Below are 20,537 nucleotides of genomic sequence, written 5' to 3'. Positions count from 1 at the left end.
GGATGGGTGGGTGGGTGGGTGAGTGGATGGATGGATGGATAGATGGTTGGGTGGATGGGTGGGTGCGTGGGTGAGTGGATGGATGGATAGGTGAATGCGTAGAGCTTATGTGGGTGGGTGGATAGATGTATAGAAGGATAGATAGAGGAGAAGGGAAGAGAGAAGTTTAGTTTTAGAGGGGTTTCCTCTGGTCCAGGAATAAGTTATGGTAGAATTGCCCGGACCCAGGAGGCCCCAGCTCTGGCTGCTTGGGAGGAAGTGACCATCTGAGGCCTGGCCTGGAGCCCAAAAGCTGGGGTGTGGGGAAATCGTGGCCATGTTGACCAGAGTCCTGTAAACTTACATCGAAGTCCACTTTCTCCCCTTCTGGGATCTTAGGAGCAGTGAGTCTGAAGAGGAGACAGAGAGGCCCATGAGCAGAGACCCAGGAACCCACCCCAGAGGGTCAGCCTGGCGCTTTCCCTACTGGCCCCTACTGACCCTGGTGCCCTCCTGCTCTGGCCCCTAGCCGAGGGTGCCCCGCCGAGCGGCACGTTTGCCCCAGCTTTATTCTTACGAGGTTTGTAGCCCACCGTCCTGAGAGTGGCTTGAGACCCTCAAGAATGCTTTAGCTTTCAGCGCTGCCATCTGCCTTTCGGCTTCTGGCCGTTGCCAGTGTCGCTGCACCCCAGCTACCAGGAGGGCACCTCCATTTCCTTCTCAAACAGATAAACAGACGCAGCCAGGTCGGGTGAGAAGCTACAGCCACTGTGGGTGGCGGTGGCCTCCCTGGGCAGGAACGGCCACTGCGAGCCTGTGCCTTTCCCCAGTCCCTCTTTCTTTCATCTTTCTCTCTGGCGGCCCAAAGGAAGGAGGAGAGGGGGCTGGGAAGAAAGCAATCTGAAGGGGAAGCGAGGCCCCTCTCGGGCTGGGTGTGCAGTCCCCTCCTCTCACCAATACATTCCAGATGCAGCAAAGAGTTAAAACAACAACAATTTTTTTCCAACAAACCATAGAAGAAAGTGGAGCTAAATATCAATCAAAAACTGGAGCAGGAAAGGGTTTCCTAAGCTCAGAAGCACCAGAAGGTGCCTCTAAGGGAAAGAAGGCCAGATGACGCCACACAAATGAAAAACTTATGTATGTGAAAAAAAAAAAAAACACGGAAAATGGAAAGGCAAAAAAAAAAAAAAAAGACTAAAAAAATATTTTCAGCAAATGCAGAGAAGACTTATATCCTTATGCAAACTGATGACTAAGAAAACACAGAGATTCTTCCACCAGGAGACAAATGAGCAATGGTCATGGCTATGAGTTCTCAGAGAAAAGGCGACCCATCCCAAAGTCAGGGAAATGTTGGCCCCGAGTGACTGTTAGGGCGCAAAGCCAAACAACCATGAGGTGCCGTTTCTCATCCATCAGAGGCTGCGATGTAAAAGCACGTTCCTGTCCCTGGGTGAGGAGGGTGTGGGACACAGACCCGCTCACATCCCACATAGGAGACGGCGTTGGCCAGGCCCTTGTGGAAAGCAATTTGGCAGTGGATGTCAAAGCCTTAAGAACATTCATACTCTTTGACCCAGTAATTCCAGTTCTGGGAATGTGGCCTACGGAAATAACCCTAAAGACAGAAAACGCTTTCCAACCGGCGTTATTTATGATAGTAAAATATTGGGGAAAGCCTGCAATAGGGGAATGGTTAGGAAAATTACGGTTTGTCCAATTGATGGAATATTATGTGGCCATTCAAAATATTTAAGAAGACTGTGTAAAAACATGGAAAAATACTTATGAATAGTGCTAAATTTTAAAAAAGCAGAATTCAAAGCTGCAGAGACGGTATGATGTTTGAAAAACAGGGCCGACTTTAAATCTTTTTTTCCAAGCGCTATGCATGGAAAAAAGGAAGAAATAAGGCTTTTTAGTTCTTTCTGCTCTTTTCCACAGTCTGGCTGGCTGGGTGGGAGAATTATAGATGACGTTTTTTCTTCATTTGACTTTTATATATTTTCCAAATTTTCTTTCATGAGGTGTTTTATTTTCATAATGAAAACACAAACAATTTTTCTAAAATGAGAAAATATCTCGTGATCTGGCATTACTGTACTTAAAATCACTGAAAAATACAGTGCAAAGGATGGGAATATGCCGGCTGTACCCTTCAGAAGTTCTCACTCTTCTGAGAATCTGCAGTGCTCCCCAAGTGGGAACCAACAGTGAGTGTGTGTTAAGACACTGAGATTCCACCTCGCACAGAGCAGAATGCAGGCAAGAGCCCTCGAGATAAAAGGGTGCATCACGTAGCGAGTGCTGCAGCTTGTGAGCACTGATCAAAAGCAGAAAAGTCAGAAGAGCTGCAGTAAAAAAATCAAACCCGTGAAGTGCCCACAAGCAGGTGCCATGAGGCAAGACTCTCCGAATTCTGCCCCAAAGGGGGACGGGGCCCCTGCACGGTGAGCGATTTTGGACACGGTCCAGGTGTCATTCTGAAGTGGGTTTCTGGGGTGAGTCCCCCACCTTTCTCCACTTCTGGACTCACTTTCTTGTCGATTTTCACATCTAGGGCTCTGGGAGTCCTCGAAGTATGGCGGGGCATGATGTGGCCCCCCGAAGGCCATGAGGTGTTGTGGTGGCCCGACTCCCTGCACCCGGCACCCTGCCTTCCTTCTTCGACTCTCTCCCACCCACCTCTCCTCCCTTCTTCTGTGTCAGTAGCCTCCTCCTACAGGAAGCCCTCTTTGTCTGCACCGAATGACCTCGCACAAAATCACACCCTGCTGGGCCTCCCAAGCCCGTCTCCCGGGTGACCCTCATCCCTCCCACCTGTGCTCTGAGCATCCCTCCGAATGCAGGCTCCAGGCATCTGGCCCTGGCCCGCTCCTCCATCCCCACCATGGAGCACACTCACTGGGCGCCACGCTCACTTGGCCGCCCCCTCCCCAGAACACGCTCGGCGCCGGGCCTGCCAGGACCCCACACTCACTTGGCCAGCCCCACCCCACACTCACTTGATTCTTGGTTTCTCCTCTGGTCCGCACAGCACCAGCGTGGGAAGAGGGACACCGGTGTGGGAAGAGGGACACCAGCGTGGGGAGAGGGAGAGAGAGAGCCTGGGTGAGACTGGGTCGCCTGGGGTCCCCCTCGCTGAAAGCCGCTGTCCTTTTCAGCTCGGTGTGCCCCCAACCCCCAGAAACAAGAGGGTCCTGTTTCTGGTCTAGGCCTGCAAAAGCCCCTGGCAGGGTCAGAGGGGAAGAACTCAGGGCCTGGGGCCGGGAGGAAGGGTGAGGAAGAGGCAGGGAAGAAATAGGAGCGAGACAGGCAGCATCCTTGAAGGCTGGGAAGGGAGGAGACGGAGGAAAAAGGACAGGGGCCCGGAAAGAAGATGGGGAGGAAAGGGGCTCGGGAGAAAGGGGAGGGGGGCGCTCTGCCCGGGCTCTGGCACTACTGGCTGGTCCCGCTTACTCCCCCTCCACTGTGTGGCAGAAGCTTGGAGCGGTGGCACCCGCGAGGCCCTGGCAGCCCGACCCCAGCAGCACCGTGCAGAGCAGCAAGGCCTGGCCCTCTGAGGCCCCCGTGCCAGGGGAAGAGAAAGAGGACAGAGGGAGAGGGAGGCAGGGCAGCGAGGGACCCCAGCCCGTCCTCTATCCCTCGCGTCGGCTAGAGCCAGGGTCCTGCACCTCCGGCGGCGGGGACGGGCCCTTACCTTCCGCGCCCTCCTCTGAGGTGTCTTCCAGGTGGCAAAAGGCACAAGCACACATGCAAGAGAAAAGCCAGCGCAGCTGCGGGAGCGGTGGGCAAGGGGCCTGTGGCGGGCAAGGGGCCCACCCCTCTCACTCGGACCCTCTCTTCCCCAGAGTATGCCTACGGGACCCTACAAGTGTCAAGGGGCAACGTGGGGGGCTAAGAGCACTGGGTCTCCTCTGTCTCCCCGGTCTGTCCTCTTGGGTCTGGCAGGGCCAACCGTGGAATCTGAGAGCCTCCCCACCAAGAGGGCATTGCAGCCGGGGTGGGTGCAGCCCCTTCGCTTGGTGCTTCCTGGAGCCTGACCCCTGCCTGTAAAGGCAGTGTTGCTGGATGGAACCCAGCAGGCCACAGAATGACTACAGCCCTCAGGCCTCAGGAGCCTCTGCCGGCAACGTGATGTCTAACTCCTTGCTGGTCTCAGCCCCAGGAGCCCCTGCCTGAGCCCAGAATGTTCACCGCAGCCCCCATCCACAGGCCAGGAGCCCAGGCGTGCTCACCCCTGACTTCCCTGGGGCCTGCCGTCTGACTGCCACATGGCTGCTGTCCTGAGACTGGGCCCCTCTGGGACCCCCCTGCTACCTCTCACTAGCTTCTCTGGGGCCTGCCTGGCCTGCCCTGGCCACCCTAGTAACGGGCGGCTTCCTTTAGGATACACTCGGCTCCTGGACCCTGGGGTGGACCTGGCTGGCCTGGCCTGGCTGGGGCCCAGGAGGGGGGTCTGCTGCTGGCGTAGCGGCACCCACCCATCCTGTTCCTTCAGTCCCTGCTCTGGGCCTTAGGTAGCAGCAAGGCCATTGACACGCGATGCCCTCGGCCCTCCGAGTCTGGCCCAGTGCTGCCCCCTGCACTTGGCTAAGGCCAGCAGTCCTGGGCCCGGGGGGTGGGGGTCCTGTCTTGCCAGTGCCTGGCCTGGAGTGCACTGGTCCTTGAGTCCTCCTTGCTGGCAGATACCTCGGTTGCCTGGGAACCCCCACCAGAGAGCCCGCCAGCGCTCTTGATTTTGCAAGTGGGCCTGAGGTCACCCGTTCCAGATGCCTTGGGGGGCGTGTGCACCGGGAGTGAGCGGTGGGGCATCCTGAGTGCCACAGCCTGGCCAAGGGCCCTGAAGGAACGGTGTGGTGAGGATGATGAAGGGGCTGCTGGCCCCGGCCTCCCCGACTTAGGGACTTTGCTGGACGCGGTGCGTGGCTGAGGAGCCCCCCCGGGTGGGAAGGCCAGCCAGAGAGGAGGGTGAGGTCGGGCGGGAGGCTGAGCGCTTGTGGGGAGCGACCACACTGCCAAGCAGCAAAGCTGTCCTGCGGCCCTGCCTCCTCTGCTCCTGCTCCACCCTCCCCTGCTGTCTGTCTGTCTGTCTGTCTGTCTGTCCACTGGCCTCAGTGCTGGTTCCAGAGTGACCCAGCGACCCTGTCACCCCCATAGGCCATCTCCTGGACACCTCCCTGCACGGCTGGAGTCCCATCCCCCTCCTAGCACGTCCCTTCTTGTCCAGGGGCCTCTCTGAGGCTCGAGTCATGCAAGAGCTCAGGCCCAGCAGGGAGGAGCCCCGCAGCTCCGCAGCCCGTGAGTGGGGGGAGCTGAGAAGCGCTCCCCAGCTGGGGCCCCTGACTTGAATGTGCAGCTCTCTGACCTCCACCCAGGGGTATGGCCAGCCCCACTGCCAGGGAGGCCAGGCCCACCCAGGGGGCCTCCTCACTCCGGGTGTGTCTGGCTTGGGCCCAGGCAATGGGTGGGATGCTGTGACCTGGCTGCGCCTTTGCACGCATGGCCCCTGGCTGTTCCGGGTCCCCAGCGTCCCCACCTTGGGCCTCAGCCTGCCTTTCTGCTTCACTCCACTTGCCCCTCCACCCTCCCTTCCACCTCACCCCTCCCTACCTTCCTACTTCTGGCTTGCTAACTGGAGCAGGGTGGAGGCCTCTCCCGCGCTCTTCCCACCCCACCCTGGTGGATCCAGAGGGTCCCAATGGACCCCAGCACAGTCCTCCCAAGGCCTGCTCTGCCTCGGCCTCAAGGCTGGCCACCCCCACCTCCCACCTTCCTGTTGGCAGCCCAGGAAGAGCCTCGTTGTCCCCAGGCTATAGAATCAATCCCTTCTGCCTGGGAGACCCAGAGGAAGCCTGCACCCCACTGACCAGCCCTTCCTAAGCTGGGGTCCTCACTCTGTCCCCAGCCCAGAGGCCAGAACTGGTTCAGTTGTTGGTGGCAAATGTCACAAGGAGTGGTCAAGAGGGAGGAAGTGAGAGAGGACAGAAGGGAGGATGGGGGCTCTGGCCTGGAGGCTGGGGAGCACCAGCATACCTTCTTGAACTTCCTCTGCAGAAGCAGCATCATGGTGGGCAGAAAGGGCGGGAGGGAGAGAGAACCAGTGTGAGCGATGGCAGCACAGAGAAAGGGGGGGTTGGCAGGGCTGAGGCGGTGGGGCGAGCGGGCCAGGCTGTGCAGGGTTATGCGGCCCCTCTTGTTCCTTCTTGGGTCCTGCACCCCCCACATGGCCACATGTGCCCATGTGGCATTGAAGTCATGCACGTACCTGGTTCATGAACTTCATGGGCTAAGGAGGCCATGGAACAAGAGGCAAAACCGCGGGTCAGAGGTCAAAGGAGAAGGGTCCGAGGTTAATGGAAAAGCGGCCCGTCGCCACTCGAGGCCGAGGGTGGGGCGCGTGCGGGGATCGAGCAAGACACGGTCAGAGTTAGCCCAGGCACGGCCACCACCCCAGTCCCATGTCCCCAAACCCTGCTGTCAGCATCTGGGAGCACCCCAGGTGGGGAAACTGAGGTGATCTGTGGCTCTAGCCCTTGGTAGAGAAGACTAGGGACTGGGGCTGGGCCTTCCTTCGCCCCCATCCCGTCTGTCCTGGGGTGCCCCCGGAAGGGTGTCTGTGCCTCTGGCCGGGGCACCAAGGCCCATGGGCAAGGTTGTAGCCTGGCCAGGCGGCCTCAGGGGCCCACAAAGGCAGTGCTGGTAGCCCTGGAAGACAGAGCCACAGATGGGCCATGGAAGGCATCCCCAGGACCCCCACTTCCTGCCATCCCAACAGCTGGAGGTCCACTTCCTGTCATGCCCAGGACCCCCACTTCCTGCCATCCCAACAGCTGGAGGCCCACTCTTTCCTTCCCGGATGGCATTCTTTCCTCCCTCCTAGGGTGCTGGCAGCCCTGGGCGCTGATGATGGCTCTGCCTGCTGATCTGGGCATGGAACCCCAGCCCTCCCATCTGCCCCCAGCCTGGGTGCACCTCAAGGGTCTCAGCAGGCCTGGGGGCCTGGCGAGGGCACGCGCACGAGGGAGCTGACTGTGCCAGGCTGCAGGGTTCTGCCCCCAGCTGCTTTCTCTCCCCTCACTCTGTGGTGTCCCAAGATGTGGCGGGGGGGGGGGGGTCCTGGCCAGGCCCAGGGCTCAACGCCACCACGGGCTCTCAGCTGCTCACCCTGGGGTGGAGGACTAGGGTGGGCCTATGTGTCCCCTCTGCCCCATGCTTGGGGATGCCCTGCCGATCAGCAGCCCAGCCTGTACCTGCCTGGGGAGTCCCTGGCCCTGCTGCCTGGGAGGCTGTGGGGAAGGGGGCCCAACCTCGAAACCCCACGCCCTCTCTGGTCAAGCATTGGCCGTGGTTAGTGGGTTACATGAGGGCCACATGTGGAGGCCCCTTGGCTGGCTGGTACCTCGTGGCTTCCCCACCCTCTCCCCCACCCCCACGTGGGCTCCAGCCAGGCCCCGGGCCCCACATGGGGACCAGAAGTCCTCATACCTTCCTCATGGACTTCTGCAGCTGAGGAGAGCCGGGGGTTGCAGGTGGCAGGGGGAGAGAGGAGAGGGTTAGACAGGGGCACACGGCAATCCTTAGAGGCAGGGTGGAGGTCAATGTCGGGTGGGGCAGGAAGGCTGGGGAGTGGGCATGGGGGCTGGGGCCTTGGACCCCACTTACCTTCCTCCTGGGCTTCCTCTGAGAGCCGGAGAAGCCAGGAGCAGAAGGCGCGGAGTTGGGGGAGAGAGGGAACAGAGACGGTGATTAGAGTGTACTCAGGCCGCAAGGACAGGAGGCCGGTTGGCCGGGAGAAGAGGGCCTGGGGCTCGCTTGGCTGGGGTGAAAGATGGGGGTCAGTCCTGCATCTCTGGCCAGCCTGGGGAGCACGGAGTCCCACCAGCAGAGCTGGTCACTGTCAGCTGGGCTGGGCCCGGCCCCTGAGAGGGGTGCTGAGGTCCCTCCTACCCTCCCGGGGGCCAGGGACTCCCATGCCTGGAGGCATTTGTGCACAGAGGCCCTTGCTAAGTCCTGCTTTGCAGGTGACGCAAGTGAGGACAGGGACAAAACCCACAGGGCTTGTGGGAAGCCTCAGCTCTGAGTGCACCCGGAAACAAGGCTGGCACCGAGGGGTCTTTGGAGACATGTCACATGAAGACCCTTCCGTGGCCTCCCAGCCTACCACGTGGCTGCCCCAAGAGAAAAGATGGCTCCCCAGGGCCATAGTTCCCTCGCAGAAATGAGTCTTTCCACCTTTTCGGGAGAAAAAGAAATGTTTTGCTGACGTTGTTAGGGTAGCCAAGTGTTTTCAAAATATTTTCAAAACACAGCACTTAGGACTCCTCACAGGACAGCCCTGTCTGTTAAGGTTTCGTGAACGTGCTCCCAGTTGAGCGGGTGCCAGGGATTCCGGGGCAGCGTCGTCGGCCTGAGAACTGCCGCCCCGCACGGTTCCCAGGTGCGCCCACGCCCGCCCACGCCTGCCCGGGCACGATGGAGACGCCCACAGACCACACCTGGCCAGCACAGGGAGGGGGCTCCAGGTTCCACCCAGGGTTACAGCACAGGGTAGGGGGGTGGTGCGGAGGGATGGAGACACAGAGAGACAGAGATGGAGTTGGAGGTGGAGAAATGGGGACAGAGAGGCCAAGAGAGACAGAGACTGAGAGAGAGAGGCAGGGAGAGACAGAGACCAAGAGGCTGAAAGATACAGAGACAGAGAGAAGCTGAGAGATAAACAGGCACACAGAGAGCCCAGGGTGCCAAGAGAGATGTGGAAAGGAACTGGAGAGAGATGGAGGGACTCTGAGATGCCGGGAGGGCAGACAGAGAGAGAGAGGCTGAGAGACAGCGGCACTGGGCACGGTGGGGCACCCGGTGTTAACGAGAGTGAGGTCTTCATGACCAGCCCCAGCGAACCCCACACACCACGGCACACGCACACGGACGATGAAGGATAAATGAAGGATCATGAGTGCATATTAATCAATTAAAGAGACAGGGGTTAGTGATGATTTACTGGCTCATTCATCATTAAGTGACGGCCTCATTCATCATTAATTAATGATGAATGGTGATTGTTAATGACTAATGATGAGAGAGATGGATGGTTGATTGATAAGCTCAAGGCAACCTGGAGCAGCCTGGGGAGGGGGTTCTGTGAGTGCCACACGGGGAGGGGGTTAAGTTCTAAGGAGGGGCTGGGGGGCTTCCAGCGGTTGCCGGAATTACCTTCTTCTTCGTACTGCTCTGCATTGGGACAGAACAAAAGAGGGGAACCACGTTAGAAGGGGCTGCCCGTGAAGGGAGGAGGAGGAGGAGGAGGGGGAGAGGCTGGTGTGTCCTGGCCCTAGACAGGCCAGTAACTCCCCCCGGCCAAGGGTGTGGAATTGGGGGTCCTCGGGCCCAGAGGAGGTGCTGAGGAAGGCAGAGGCTCTGGTGATGATGGTGGCTTTTGGTGGGCTCGGGGGTCCTGGATGCCCACGTCCCACAGGGGGCGTGAGAGAGGCAGAGAGACAGGACCAGAGCCTGACCTGCAGGCCCCTCAGGACTGTGTGGCCACCCGTCAGGGAAAAGAGCCTCGAGGCCCCAGCTGGACATTATGCAGCCGATGTAGGGCTGCTGAGGGGACACGTGGTGCGCACAGTCCAGCCCTGCCCAGGTGTGACCCTTCCTTCTAGAGCAGGAAGTAGAAGGAAAATGGGTTCTACTTACCCTCCACCTGTTCGCTGTGGGACAGGGAAAGAGAGAGAAAGAAAGAGAGAGGTAGTGAGGCTGGGCTCTGCTTGGACTTGTGCAAGTTAGGGCATGCTCCAGGCCTGCAGAAGCCAAGGGACCAGGGTCCTGAGCCGAGCGGGGGGCAGCCACCAGCTGGGTACTCACACTTCCTCGTCAGACATGGTAAAGGTGGGTGGTTTCTGCAGAGAGAGATTGAGAGACAGAAAGAGAGAGAGAGGATGGAAAGAGAGTTCGGAGCTGCCTGAGCGTTGGGTGGGGGATGGACTCTTGGAGCAGTGCTGTGGGGAGACTGCGTGCACGGTTTGGGGGCCAGCTCTGGCCTTGGACGAGTCTACCTCATTGGGGCCCCCCTTCCTCCGGGCTCCTGGCCCCTCCCAGCCCTTGGCGCCCCGGACTCTGTCCCCTCTTCCTGCCTTGGCTCCAGCCTGGAGCTTGGAATCTTGGAGCTGGACGGGATGTTGGAAGGTCGTGGCATCCACCCCCACCCAGGGCAGACATCCTCTCCACAGCGTCCCCCAAGGAGGGTCATCCAGAATGCAGGGCGTGTGCCGTCCAGCCCGCTCTGGACACGGGAAAAATCCTGCTGATGGAGCTAAAACCTGTCTCTGGGTATTCTCTGCCCAGTGGGTGTAGGCGGGGTCTCCCTGCGAGCCCCTGGATGACCGAGGCTGGCTCCCCAAGATGGGTAATCTGCTCAGCCTACCATTCCCCATGAGGACCCCTCTTCCCTATTTGAGCCGAAAGCTCCCTTCTGTGCTGTTTTCCTATGGGGTGCTCGGAGTCCCTGGTGTGCCCACCACGTCCCTCTGAGGACCCCTCCTCCAAGATCACAGAGCAGGGAAGCTGTTCCGTCTTGTCACCCCTGTCTCCTGAAGACACTGAGGCTGAGCCCCAGAGCACATGGGGTTGGGTCTGGGCTGCTTCCCGTGCACCCCCTGAGCCGGGCTCTGTGCAAGGCATACTTGGACTGCAGGAGCCCACTGAGAAGCCCCCCCCATTTCCCTCCCAGTGGCCGTTTTCCCCAGCCCCAGGGGTGCTCTGGATCTGTCCCTGTCTAGGGAAGCTCCATGCCCGGGACTGGCTGCCCTGTCCATGTGCGGCGGTGGCTCCAGGCCAGCATGCTGGGGACCGCCTCTGTGAGCTGGCCACCATGCACACTGGGCGGCCAGGCCTGGGGAGGCTCTGAGCAGCTGCACCAGCATGTTGGCCGGGGTTTTAGAAAACAAAGTTCATTACAACACAGTACAGATCACTCGAAGACAATAGTTACGCTCCCCCCTGGGAGTGCTGTATAAGAAAAACACACGTTCATCAGCTAAAAATGCATCCACGTTGCCTTGCTGAGGTGGGAAACCGTTTTCCAAACCCTTTGTCAAGAATGTTAATTTTCCCAGAGCAACTTAAGCTCCATGCAAAATTACCCAGCAGATAGCTGTCTTCCAGGCAGCGGGGGCCGCTTTTTCCTATCCCAGAATCTCTTCCTGAGCTCTGCTGCCGCTCAGGTTAAGCCTCTTGCAACTGCCACGGCTGGGCCAGGCTCTCCTCCGTCCTCAACCCCACCAGCCAGTGTTGTCCAGGCCCCCGGCGTGACCCAGTCCTGGGCTGCCCACCGCCGACCCCTCGTGCTGTCCCCCTAGCTGCTTCAGGTCCCGCAGCCTCCTCTAGGGCCACCCTCTGTATGGAGGAGGGTCAGTGAAAGGAGGGAGCGGAGCCCGGCCCCGCCCTGCTGTGCCCACCCCTGACCCTGGCCGGGCTGACACCTGTCGACTACCGCAAGATGGGGGCGGCGTGGCCCTCGCCTGGAATGGGTTATTTATAAGGAGCCAGTGGCAGCTGAGGTGTCCAGAAATAGGCAAGACATTTCTGCCGAGAAACCCAAGACGTGGGCGAGGCAGGTGTGACAGCCCAGCCCTCCTTGGCCCGCAGTGGCCCCCTCACCCTCAGGCACCCAGGCCCTCCCCAGCTCCTCACATTTCCCTCCTGTCCCCCCAGGCCAGAGTCACATGGGTGCCCCGACACCCCCAGGCAGGGTGACCTCAAGGCCCACCGACGTGAGGTGGGAAAGGCCCACTCTTCAAGTGGGGAAACTGAGGCATCTGGTTTTCTGCTGAGCACCTGGAAGCAACACAAGGCTGTTCTGTTCCCACCAGTATGGCCTGTGTCATCGCCCCTCTTTGGGGAAGGGACTGGTGGCAGGGATATGCTGGGGGCAAGGGACAGCATTTCAACAGCTGAGAAGCAAAGCAGGTGTCCAGTTAGTGCCTGCCTCAGAGGGGCTGCATGAAAATAACCTATGCGGTCAGGTTCCTTAGGCACACACGTCACCCTTCCCTCCTTCGGAGGTGACGGGGCTAGGGTGGGGTGGGGAGGCAAGAACCACTGCCCCTTGCTTGCTGTGGTCCTGACCATTCCCCCAGACCTGCTGTCCAGCCAGGCAACCTATGCCTTGCCCCATGTTCGCCATGGACTTCAGGAGGGGCGCCCAAGGCCTGATCAGACGGCACAAGTCAGGGGGACCGTGTCCAGGGCAGGGAGGGTGGGTGGGGGCTCTTAGGAGCACCAGCTCCTCCAGCCTCCAGCCAGGGGGACGCCGTGAAGCCCAGCCCCTCATTCATGCCACGTCCTGCCCCAGTCCAGCCCCTGTTCACTTCTGTCCTGCACCTCCAGACACTGGCCCCCAAGACTGTGAGGCCTTTAGATGCCCCTGCCCCGACACGATCCTGGGCTGCCCGTACATGAGGCCCTGCCCTCCCGTCCTTGTTTTCGCCTCTACAAAATGGCGGTGTTGGAGGCCCAGGTGCAAGGGCAACATGGCAAGGCCAGGACGGGCCCGGGCAAATGTCGGCATGGCAGCTGCAAGCCGGCAACCTAAGCCCTGGCAGCGCCCCTGCATGGACTCTTCCCTGCCACTCACACCCCGCGCCTCTCTGCCTCCTGCTTTCAGGCCACTCCCTAGCACTGGGCGTCCCTAAGCCCCGACTTCTCCCCTCCCGGCCTTCCACACTCTGCCTTCTTCTGCATCCTCCCGGTGCAGAGACCATCACACCACTGTGTCCGCATCCCACACTCTCCGGACCCTGGAGCAGCCACCTGGGGGCTCGGAGCCACGATGCTTCAAGTTGAGATGCTCGGCACCACGGGCCTGGGACCTCGGTGCCCCAGGACCCCAGAGTGTCCCTGGAACAAGGGGCTGTCCACCCGCATGCAGGAGGCCCCATCGGCCCCAGCCCCGGGTGGCCGTTCCTGCCCATACCCACCTGCGGGTTGAGGGTGAGAAGGGCTGGAGCTCCCTGTGGACAGGACCGGCTGCAGGCACTGGCGCCCGGCTCACAGCCTCGTGTTATAGTGACATTTGATCTTCCCATCAGCCCATTGGCCAGTGGCTGGGTGGCCGGGGTGCGTGTGGAGTCAGCGGGGGTGGGGTGGGGGGGCTGTGCCCGTGCAGGCCCCTTACCAAGTATAGGAATAGCCAGAGGAGGAGGATGAAGGAGGCCAGGATGCAGAGGACGTGCTTGGAGAAGGAGGCAAGGTCCTCCCTCCGCCTCCAGGAGGTGTCAGCTGCTATTTTTACTTCCAGCAGCGGGTACATTCTGGATGGGCCGAGGAGGGGAGGAGGAAGGTGTTGGGTGGCCCTGGGGCACAAAGCCGAGGCTCACTTTGGGCCAAACTGCTGTGGGGGTCACCAGAGCTGGGCTGCCAAGTTTCCCATCCCCCTGCCCCTTCTTTCTGGGATGTTCTGTGGGAGTAAACCTTTGTCCAGGAAGAGGGTCTGCACAGCCAGGGTTCCGTTCCGCTACCCAGCCCAATGCCCCAGGCCCTTTGCTGTCTCTCCTAGGGGAGGTAGCAGCCTGAGGCCTGGGAGACCCCCCATGAAACTGAGGCCAGGCCCCCATCCCATCTGAGACCCCCTCAGAAGTCAGCTGTGCTTCCCCAGGTGGACGCCCCTGGGGCCCACACAATAAGCAGGCGAGGGACATGGCCAGGCTGGCTGCAGTCCGAGTCTGCCATACTTCGCCTGGAGCTGGTGCCATCGGAGGGAGCCACATCTGGAGTTTGCTGGGTGAGGGTCTGGGTCCTCCCTTTAGGCCCTCTCTCACCCCAGGGCCCCGGGACCCTGGGCACTCGCAGTGGCTGTTACCATCTGTGCCAGCAGCTCCCACAGGCTCATGGTGGCATGTGGAGACTGTGGCTTTCTTTCCTCAGGACTCCAGGTGGCACCATCCGACTAGCAGACACCCTTCCTGGCCTCTGATGACCCTTATGCTGGCCAGTGAGGCCACCAGCTTGGATGGCCCTGCCTCTTGGATCAGGGAAACTGAGGCAACAGGTGGGGGAGAGCAGTCTGGCACCCTGACCCGCCCCCTTACTCCCCTCAGACCCCACAGGCTGAGCGTGGGCGGCGGTATCTGTGGAACTCTCTGGTTTAGGCATAGGTTGGTTCCTTCTTGGCCAGTGCCCAGGACGGGTGAGTCCCGAGAGGCACAGACAAGGTCCCTGTCCTCCCCAGGCTCAGAGTCAGGGACATCAGGTCAACGCGCAGGGGCTCACAGTGCCGGGGGCCAGGCTGGGGGCCTTCTGGAAGGCTGCGGTTGGCACCTCATTTCACCCCTCCATGGAAGAGTGAGGCCGCAGAGCCCAGGGACAGGCAGCATGTGCCTAAGGTCACACGACAAGGCGGGCTGGCTCCAGGCTGCCATTTCAAAGGACAGGGCCCGTCCACTGCCTGCCTCCCCCTGAGTGCCGGGCACTGGGAAGGCTCTTGAAGCTGGAGTTGCTGGGAACGTCCCTGTCCTCCTGCTTTGGGCCTGTGGCTTCCTCTGCACTCCACACCTTCCCCTCCCCGTCCATGTCTGCGATGGGCAAGGCTTTGGGGGCCATGTACAACCCTGGCCCCTGGACATCCATGACCAGCTTTTTGCCCACTGGGGACATCTGCAGAGCTGCTCCCTCAGAGGCACCGGAGCGGCTTCCTGCAGGTCGGCGGGCCCACCCTGTCCTCTCCCATGGTGGGGCCAACCTCCTTTTCCAGGCTGGCTCTGCCAGCTCCCCTAATGGAGCCCTGAGCCCACCATTGTGGTTACACATGGCTCAGTCTGCAGGCCTGGGAAGCCTGTGCCCACACAAGTCCTTGCCCAGGCCCGGGGTCCTGAGGGGCGCATCTGAAGGTGGCGTGCCATGGCCCTGCACTGGCCCCGGGTGGCCAGCAGGGGAGGGTGCTGCCCGCCCAGCTCCTCAGGTTTTGGCAGGCGCTCTCCGCCCAGCCGGCTGAGGTCAGAAGCACAGGGCAGGTTTTATTTTGGGTATCGGCGACCTCCCGTTCAGGGCGCTGGGCCTGAGGCGTAGCAGGGACCGCACAGAGCAGGCACCAGCGGCCTCGAGGGTCTGCACCAGGTAACCCACACCCTGCTGCCGTCTGGCCTGACTAGGGTGGTCCGAGGAGAGGAGGCAGGGCAGGGGCCTCCCGGGGGCCACCATAGACCTGGGTAGGGGCACGGCACGAGGGAGGCCCAGCCTGGGTTGGGGACGCATTTCCATGCAGGAGGAGTCTGAGGACGGACCATGGGACTTGGCTCTAGGGCAGTTGTTGGGGGATGGGGGAGGTTCTGAAATTGATGAAAGTTGAGCCAAGCCCAGGGAGTGGGGAGCAGGCTGTGGGAGGGAGGTTGACCTCCTGAGTGTCTTGGCTCCAGCTCTCTGCCTGGGTGACCCCCAGATGGTGGCCGGGGCCCCTCAATCTAGGTCCCAGCACCCAGTACGCATGGTTGGGAGTTGTGGAGACCAAGAGGGTCCTGAGCCTCTCCTCATGCCCTGAGCTGACCTGAGCGCCCAAACTGGTTCCAGCCTGAAGCCACTCGGCCCAGTTGTGGGCTCAGACACTGCCAGGCCCAGGATAGGAGCAGCTGACACAGCACTTAGGGACTGAGCTGCTCCAGCCCTAGGTAGCTGCCTCCCCACATGCCTAGTGCTTCTGATTGTGCAGACTAACTGACTCATTCTGCAGAGATGATGGCCGTCTTCTGTATGGGGCTGGCCTAGGGGCCTGTAGCAAGGGTCACAGGATGTCAGGTGGCTGCTCTGGCAGGCAGGACGGAGGTTAGGGGCTTGGTCTGCCATCCCTGGCCAGGGGCCTCGTAGGCTACAGCCTTTTTGAGCCTCCTGACCTCTGCACTGGGCATGGCCTGACCTCCAGGTTTCCAGGAGCAGAGGCATGGGGTTGCTGTAACCGTGGAGGGGAGGCTGCACCAGAAACACAGCAGGGCTATGGCTGGGCAGAGCTCAGAGGGACAGGCCCTGGGTCCTTGTCCTCGAGGCTGAGCTGAGGGGTGCGGAGGATCTGACAAGAGGCTAGGGCTGGTCGGGGGCTGGGGGGGAAGCGGCTGCCTCCTCAGCACTGCTGACCCCAACTACCCCTGCCCCTGGTGCTGTCCACTCTGCACCCCAGTGTTGAGTGCCCAGCTGTGGCCTTTGGGCCTGCCTCTGCCGGCTGCCCTTGGTCACCGTCCCATCCAGATCGGGTGCGAAAAGAAGGGAGTGCTGGCACCGGGTGATTCCCCAGCTGGGCAAGGTGGCCTGGATGCTCTCTCAGTGTCTGGGGCATCTGAGAAAGGATGGGGGCACATCACCTCCCTTGCGTGGGTGGTGGCTCTGTTGAGGTTTTGCTTTTCCGAACTGTGTGTATTCATGAGACAAGCAGGGCTTGACATGAAGCCTTCAGAAAATAGTGGCTGTGAGGAGCCAAGAGAATGGCAAAGTGAAGTCCAGAACATCAGAGTTTGGGGGGCCTGCTCCTCAAAGGGGTTTCCCAGACACTGAGGGCTGCAGGGCTGAGTGTCAGGCCCCAGTGCAGGACCTGGGAGAGGAGGGACAGCAGGGAGGGTGTCCCCAGGCTGTCTGCTGTTTCACAGTTGTCCATTCATCCACCCATCTATTCATTCCCATGCATTCACTCTCACTTTCACTACTTCCTTTCCTTCTTTCCTCCCTCCTTCTCTTCCATCATCCATCCCTCTGTCTGTCCATCCCTTCATTCACCCATACATCACCTACCTATCCACTCATTTATCCCTCCATTCCATCCATCCCTCCCGCCATCTGTCCATCCATCATTAGCCTATCCATCCATTCATCCACCCACCTATCTATCTATCCATCCATCCATCCATCCCTTCATTCACCCATACATCACCTACCCATCCACTCATTTATCCCTCCATTCCATCTATCCCTCCCGCCATCTGTCCATCCATCATTAGCCTATCCATCCATTCATCCACCCACCTATCTATCTATCCATCCATCCATCCATCCCTTCATTCACCCATACATCACCTACCCATCCACTCATTTATCCCTCCATTCCATCTATCCCTCCCGCCATCTGTCCATCCATCATTAGCCTATCCATCCATTCATCCACCCACCTATCTATCTATCCATCCATCCATCCATCCATCTATCCATCCATCCATCTCTTCATCCATCCATCTACCCATTCATGCATCCATCCATCCCTCCCTCCATCCCTTCATCCACCCACCCTTCATCCATCCCTCCTTCCCTCCACCCATCCATCCACACATCCACTCATCCGTCCATCCACCCACCCACTTACCCATCCACTCATTCATCCCTTCTTCCATCCATCCTTCCCTCCCTCTGTCCATCCAGGCATCCATCCCTTCACCCATCCATCCACCCACCCATCTACCCATCCACTCATCCATCCCTCCATTCATCCATTCACGTATCCATTCACTCACTCACCTATCTATCCATCCATCCTTTCATCCATCCATTCATCTACCCACCCACACATCCATCCCTCCATCATCCATCCACCTATTCATTCATCCATCCATCTGTCCACCTACTCATCCATCCCTTCATGCATCCGTCCATCCATCTACCCATCCATGCATCCATCCCTTCATTCATCAATCCCTCCAATGCATCCACCTATCCATCCATCCAACCACATACCTATCCCTTCATTTATCCCTCCTTCCTTCCATCCATCCATCCACCCACCCACCTACCCATCCACTCACTCATCCCTCCCTCCATCCCTCCCTCCCTCACTCTGTCCATTCATCCAGCCATCCTTTCATCCATCCATCCACTCATCTACCCATCCACTCAGACATCCCTCCATTCATCCATCTTCCTATCCATTCACTAACCCATCCATCCATCTATCCATCCAGACAGCCAGCCAGTCAGCCAGTCAGCCAGCCATCCTCTCACTCACCCATCCATTCACTCACCTATTCACCCACTCATTCATCCATCAATCCATCCATCCACCCACCTGCTTACCCATTCATTCATCCATACATTCCTCTATCCATTCATCCATCCCCTATTCATCCACTCACCCACCCCTCCACTCGCCCACCCAGCCATTCATCCACTCACCCACCTACCTATCCATTCACCCACCTATCTGTCCACTCATCCATCCATTCATCTATTCATCTATCCATTCATCCACCCACCTACCCATTCATCCATCCACCCACCCATCCACTCATTTGTCTGTTTACCAAACCTTCACTGAGCACCTCTTGGGTGGTGTTGGGGGAGGCTCCGAGGTGGATCTTGCCCTCAGTGGGTGCATAGTCAGGGCACAGAAGTTTATATTGGGCTAGTCATGGTGGGGTAGGGATATCACAGACATTCTGGAAAAGGAAGCCTGGACGCCACCCATTGTGTGTGCTCTGACTTAGGCCACCAGAGAGCTTATGTCCTGGAGGCTTACACTGCAAAGGCCATGAGACAGGTCAGACTGCCTGAACCCAGAGGCCACAGAATGCTGTGCAGTGTGGGAATGGGCTGGCCACTGGCCCAACCTTTCCATCCTGGCCAGCCCTGCCCCCTTAGTGAGTACAAGACAGCCAGCACACGAGAATACTCAGGGAGCTTTATTATACAAAATGGCGGGGTGGAGGGTGGCAAGCAGAGTGCGGGGGGGATGCAGCATCAAGCTTCCTGCATGGTCGTTACCAGTCCTTGACCTGCAGTTTCCTCTTGGATCTGGGGGGTGACCCGCCCTCTCTGCACAGGGCTGTGCCTCAACCTCCTAACTTCCTAGAAGGTACTTGGCCTCTCCAGGGGTAAGTTCCTTTGGCCAACGATCAGGAGTTTCTTTCCTCCCCCAAGTAATGAGAAGCAGAGCTGGCGGGGGGTGGTTGGGGTCAGAGAGTGGAAGGGCAGAGAGGTTAAAGGGTCCAGGAGCAAAAGGAGGAGGCAGCGGGGGGCGTCAAAGAGGCGAGGGTAGGTCATGCTGGCAACAGGAAGCAACTTCTTAGCCAGGGCGGGGGTGCAGGTGTCTGGCTGGGATCTCCCCTGGGTACATGGAGGGTGTCGCCCGTCTGGACCTGCAGACCCAGGAAGCTGGAACATAGGCATGGGGTGCAGGGGGCATTAGGCTAGGGTCCAGGGAGGGGCCACAGACCTGCCTCCTACAAGCCCACAGAGCCTGCTCCCTGAGCCTCTCGTTGCTGGCCTCCCTGCCCTGCCCACACTCCCACTCCACCACGGGAGAAGACGTCCTGCCTCAGAGGACTGCTTCCCAGTGTGAGCACTTGTGCCCTGGGTCAGGACCTCTGGCTGGAGACCTGACTCCAGGTGGAGGGAAGGCAGCCTGCCCACCCTGGGAGCTAGAACTGGGGTTCTCGTGGTTCCTGCCGTCCCGTCATCCAGAGGAGACCGGCAGCTAAGAGTAGGTCCTGGGCAGGCTCCTTCCGCCCCAACCCCTCCAGCAGCTCTGTTCTTGCCTCGGCAGAGCCAGCCCCCAACAGTAGCAGCCCCCAGGACTCCTCCTTCCCCAAACCAAACAGCCTCTGGCTCGGCCCAGATGCCATTTGTCAATGTCCTTGCAAACACGTGGTGCCCAGAAACCAGGGTGGGCGGCTTGGCCGGACCACCCCAGACAGGAGGTCTGCGGGAATATCCCATTTAGCATAGCTCAGCGAAAACTGCTCCCACCTTCCTGCCGATCTACCTCTGATGATGCAGCCTCAGCTTTCCCGAGCCTCTTGGCCGCCACCCCTCACCGCTGGCTCGCAGCGGACGCGCCTGTGGTCGGGCCGGCGACAACGGGGCGCCCCTCACGTGTCTGTGGGCAGCCGCTCTTCCAGCCGTGGGCCCGGCCAGCAGCTGGCCAGGGGCATGCCTGTCACTTGGGGCTCACCCACGTCTCCCACCCCAGCCCACACGGCACTGTGGCCTGACCCAGGCTGTGTATTTGGGGCCTGCTTTGTGCTGGGGTGGCATGGGGGACAGAGACCTGGAGGCAGGTTCTAGCCCCATCCCTGGAGGGACTCGGCCTCTGTGGCCTCATTTCTACACTAGGGTGATGGTCGGGCCACCCCAAAGTCCCCAAGGCACAGTCGAGCTCAGGACACCCCCGGCAGGTCCTGGGTGCTTAGGAAGCAGAATACTCAGGCCTCCACAGCCCTGGCCCCGGGTCCTCCCTGGATCACAGGAGGCACAGGCCTCCCACCTGGGGAGGGAGGAGGGCTGGCCTGACTACTGTCCCTCCCACCCTAGGACACAGCCATGCTCATCTCAGCCGCGTCGATGGCATCCGAGGTGGGTGGTCCGAGCCTCCAGGGAACCCCTGGACCCCCACCGCCCCTGCTGCCCAAGCCAGGGAAGGACAACCTGCGTTTGCAGAAGCTCCTGAGGAAGGCAGCCCGGAAGAAGATGATGGGAGGCGCGCACCTCGCCCCACCCGGGGCCTTCCGCACCTCCCTGTCCCCAGTGAGTGAGGCCAGCCACGACCAGGAGGTCACAGCCCTGCACGCTGCTGAGGGCCCACACCCCGCCGAAGC

The 20,537-nt window shown here is 60.0% G+C and overlaps 2 protein-coding genes across 11 annotated transcripts in view; both read right to left on the bottom strand.

The window, feature by feature from the left end:
• The window catches only part of TNNT3 (troponin T type 3 (skeletal, fast)), an 18,921-nt gene extending 5,759 nt beyond the window's left edge, over window positions 1-13,162 (bottom strand). For 2 of the 6 annotated variants that reach the window (XM_011930069.1, XM_011930068.1), the window contains exons 1-8: window positions 12,960-13,155; window positions 9,847-9,881; window positions 9,679-9,692; window positions 9,196-9,213; window positions 7,648-7,665; window positions 6,019-6,033; window positions 2,988-3,006; window positions 344-389 (exon numbers count right to left, since the gene is read on the bottom strand). In XM_011930069.1, the coding sequence (XP_011785459.1) occupies window positions 344-389; window positions 2,988-3,006; window positions 6,019-6,033; window positions 7,648-7,665; window positions 9,196-9,213; window positions 9,679-9,692; window positions 9,847-9,881; window positions 12,960-13,067 (273 nt within the window). In that variant the 5' untranslated portion in view covers window positions 13,068-13,155. Of the gene's footprint in view, window positions 1-343; window positions 390-2,987; window positions 3,007-3,682; window positions 3,707-6,018; window positions 6,034-6,250; window positions 6,263-7,470; window positions 7,492-7,647; window positions 7,666-9,195; window positions 9,214-9,678; window positions 9,693-9,846; window positions 9,882-11,123; window positions 11,377-12,959 lie in introns of those variants that run through there. The other 4 variants (XM_011930070.1, XM_011930067.1, XM_011930071.1 and 1 more) reach the window with 4 other exon arrangements.
• Window positions 13,163-18,605: 5,443 nt separating this feature from the next.
• Window positions 18,606-20,537, bottom strand: part of LSP1 (lymphocyte-specific protein 1) — a 40,217-nt gene continuing 38,285 nt past the window's right edge. For all 5 annotated transcript variants that reach the window (XM_011930060.1, XM_011930061.1, XM_011930062.1 and 2 more), the window contains exon 11: window positions 18,606-19,095. The gene's annotated coding sequence lies outside the window, so the exon portion shown is untranslated. The remainder of the gene's footprint in view (window positions 19,096-20,537) is intronic.

The sequence above is a fragment of the Colobus angolensis genome, unplaced genomic scaffold, assembly GCF_000951035.1.
Source record: "Colobus angolensis palliatus isolate OR3802 unplaced genomic scaffold, Cang.pa_1.0 Scaffold84, whole genome shotgun sequence".
NCBI classification, from domain to species: domain Eukaryota; kingdom Metazoa; phylum Chordata; class Mammalia; order Primates; family Cercopithecidae; genus Colobus; species Colobus angolensis.
This window is presented reverse-complemented; position numbering and strand designations above follow the sequence as displayed.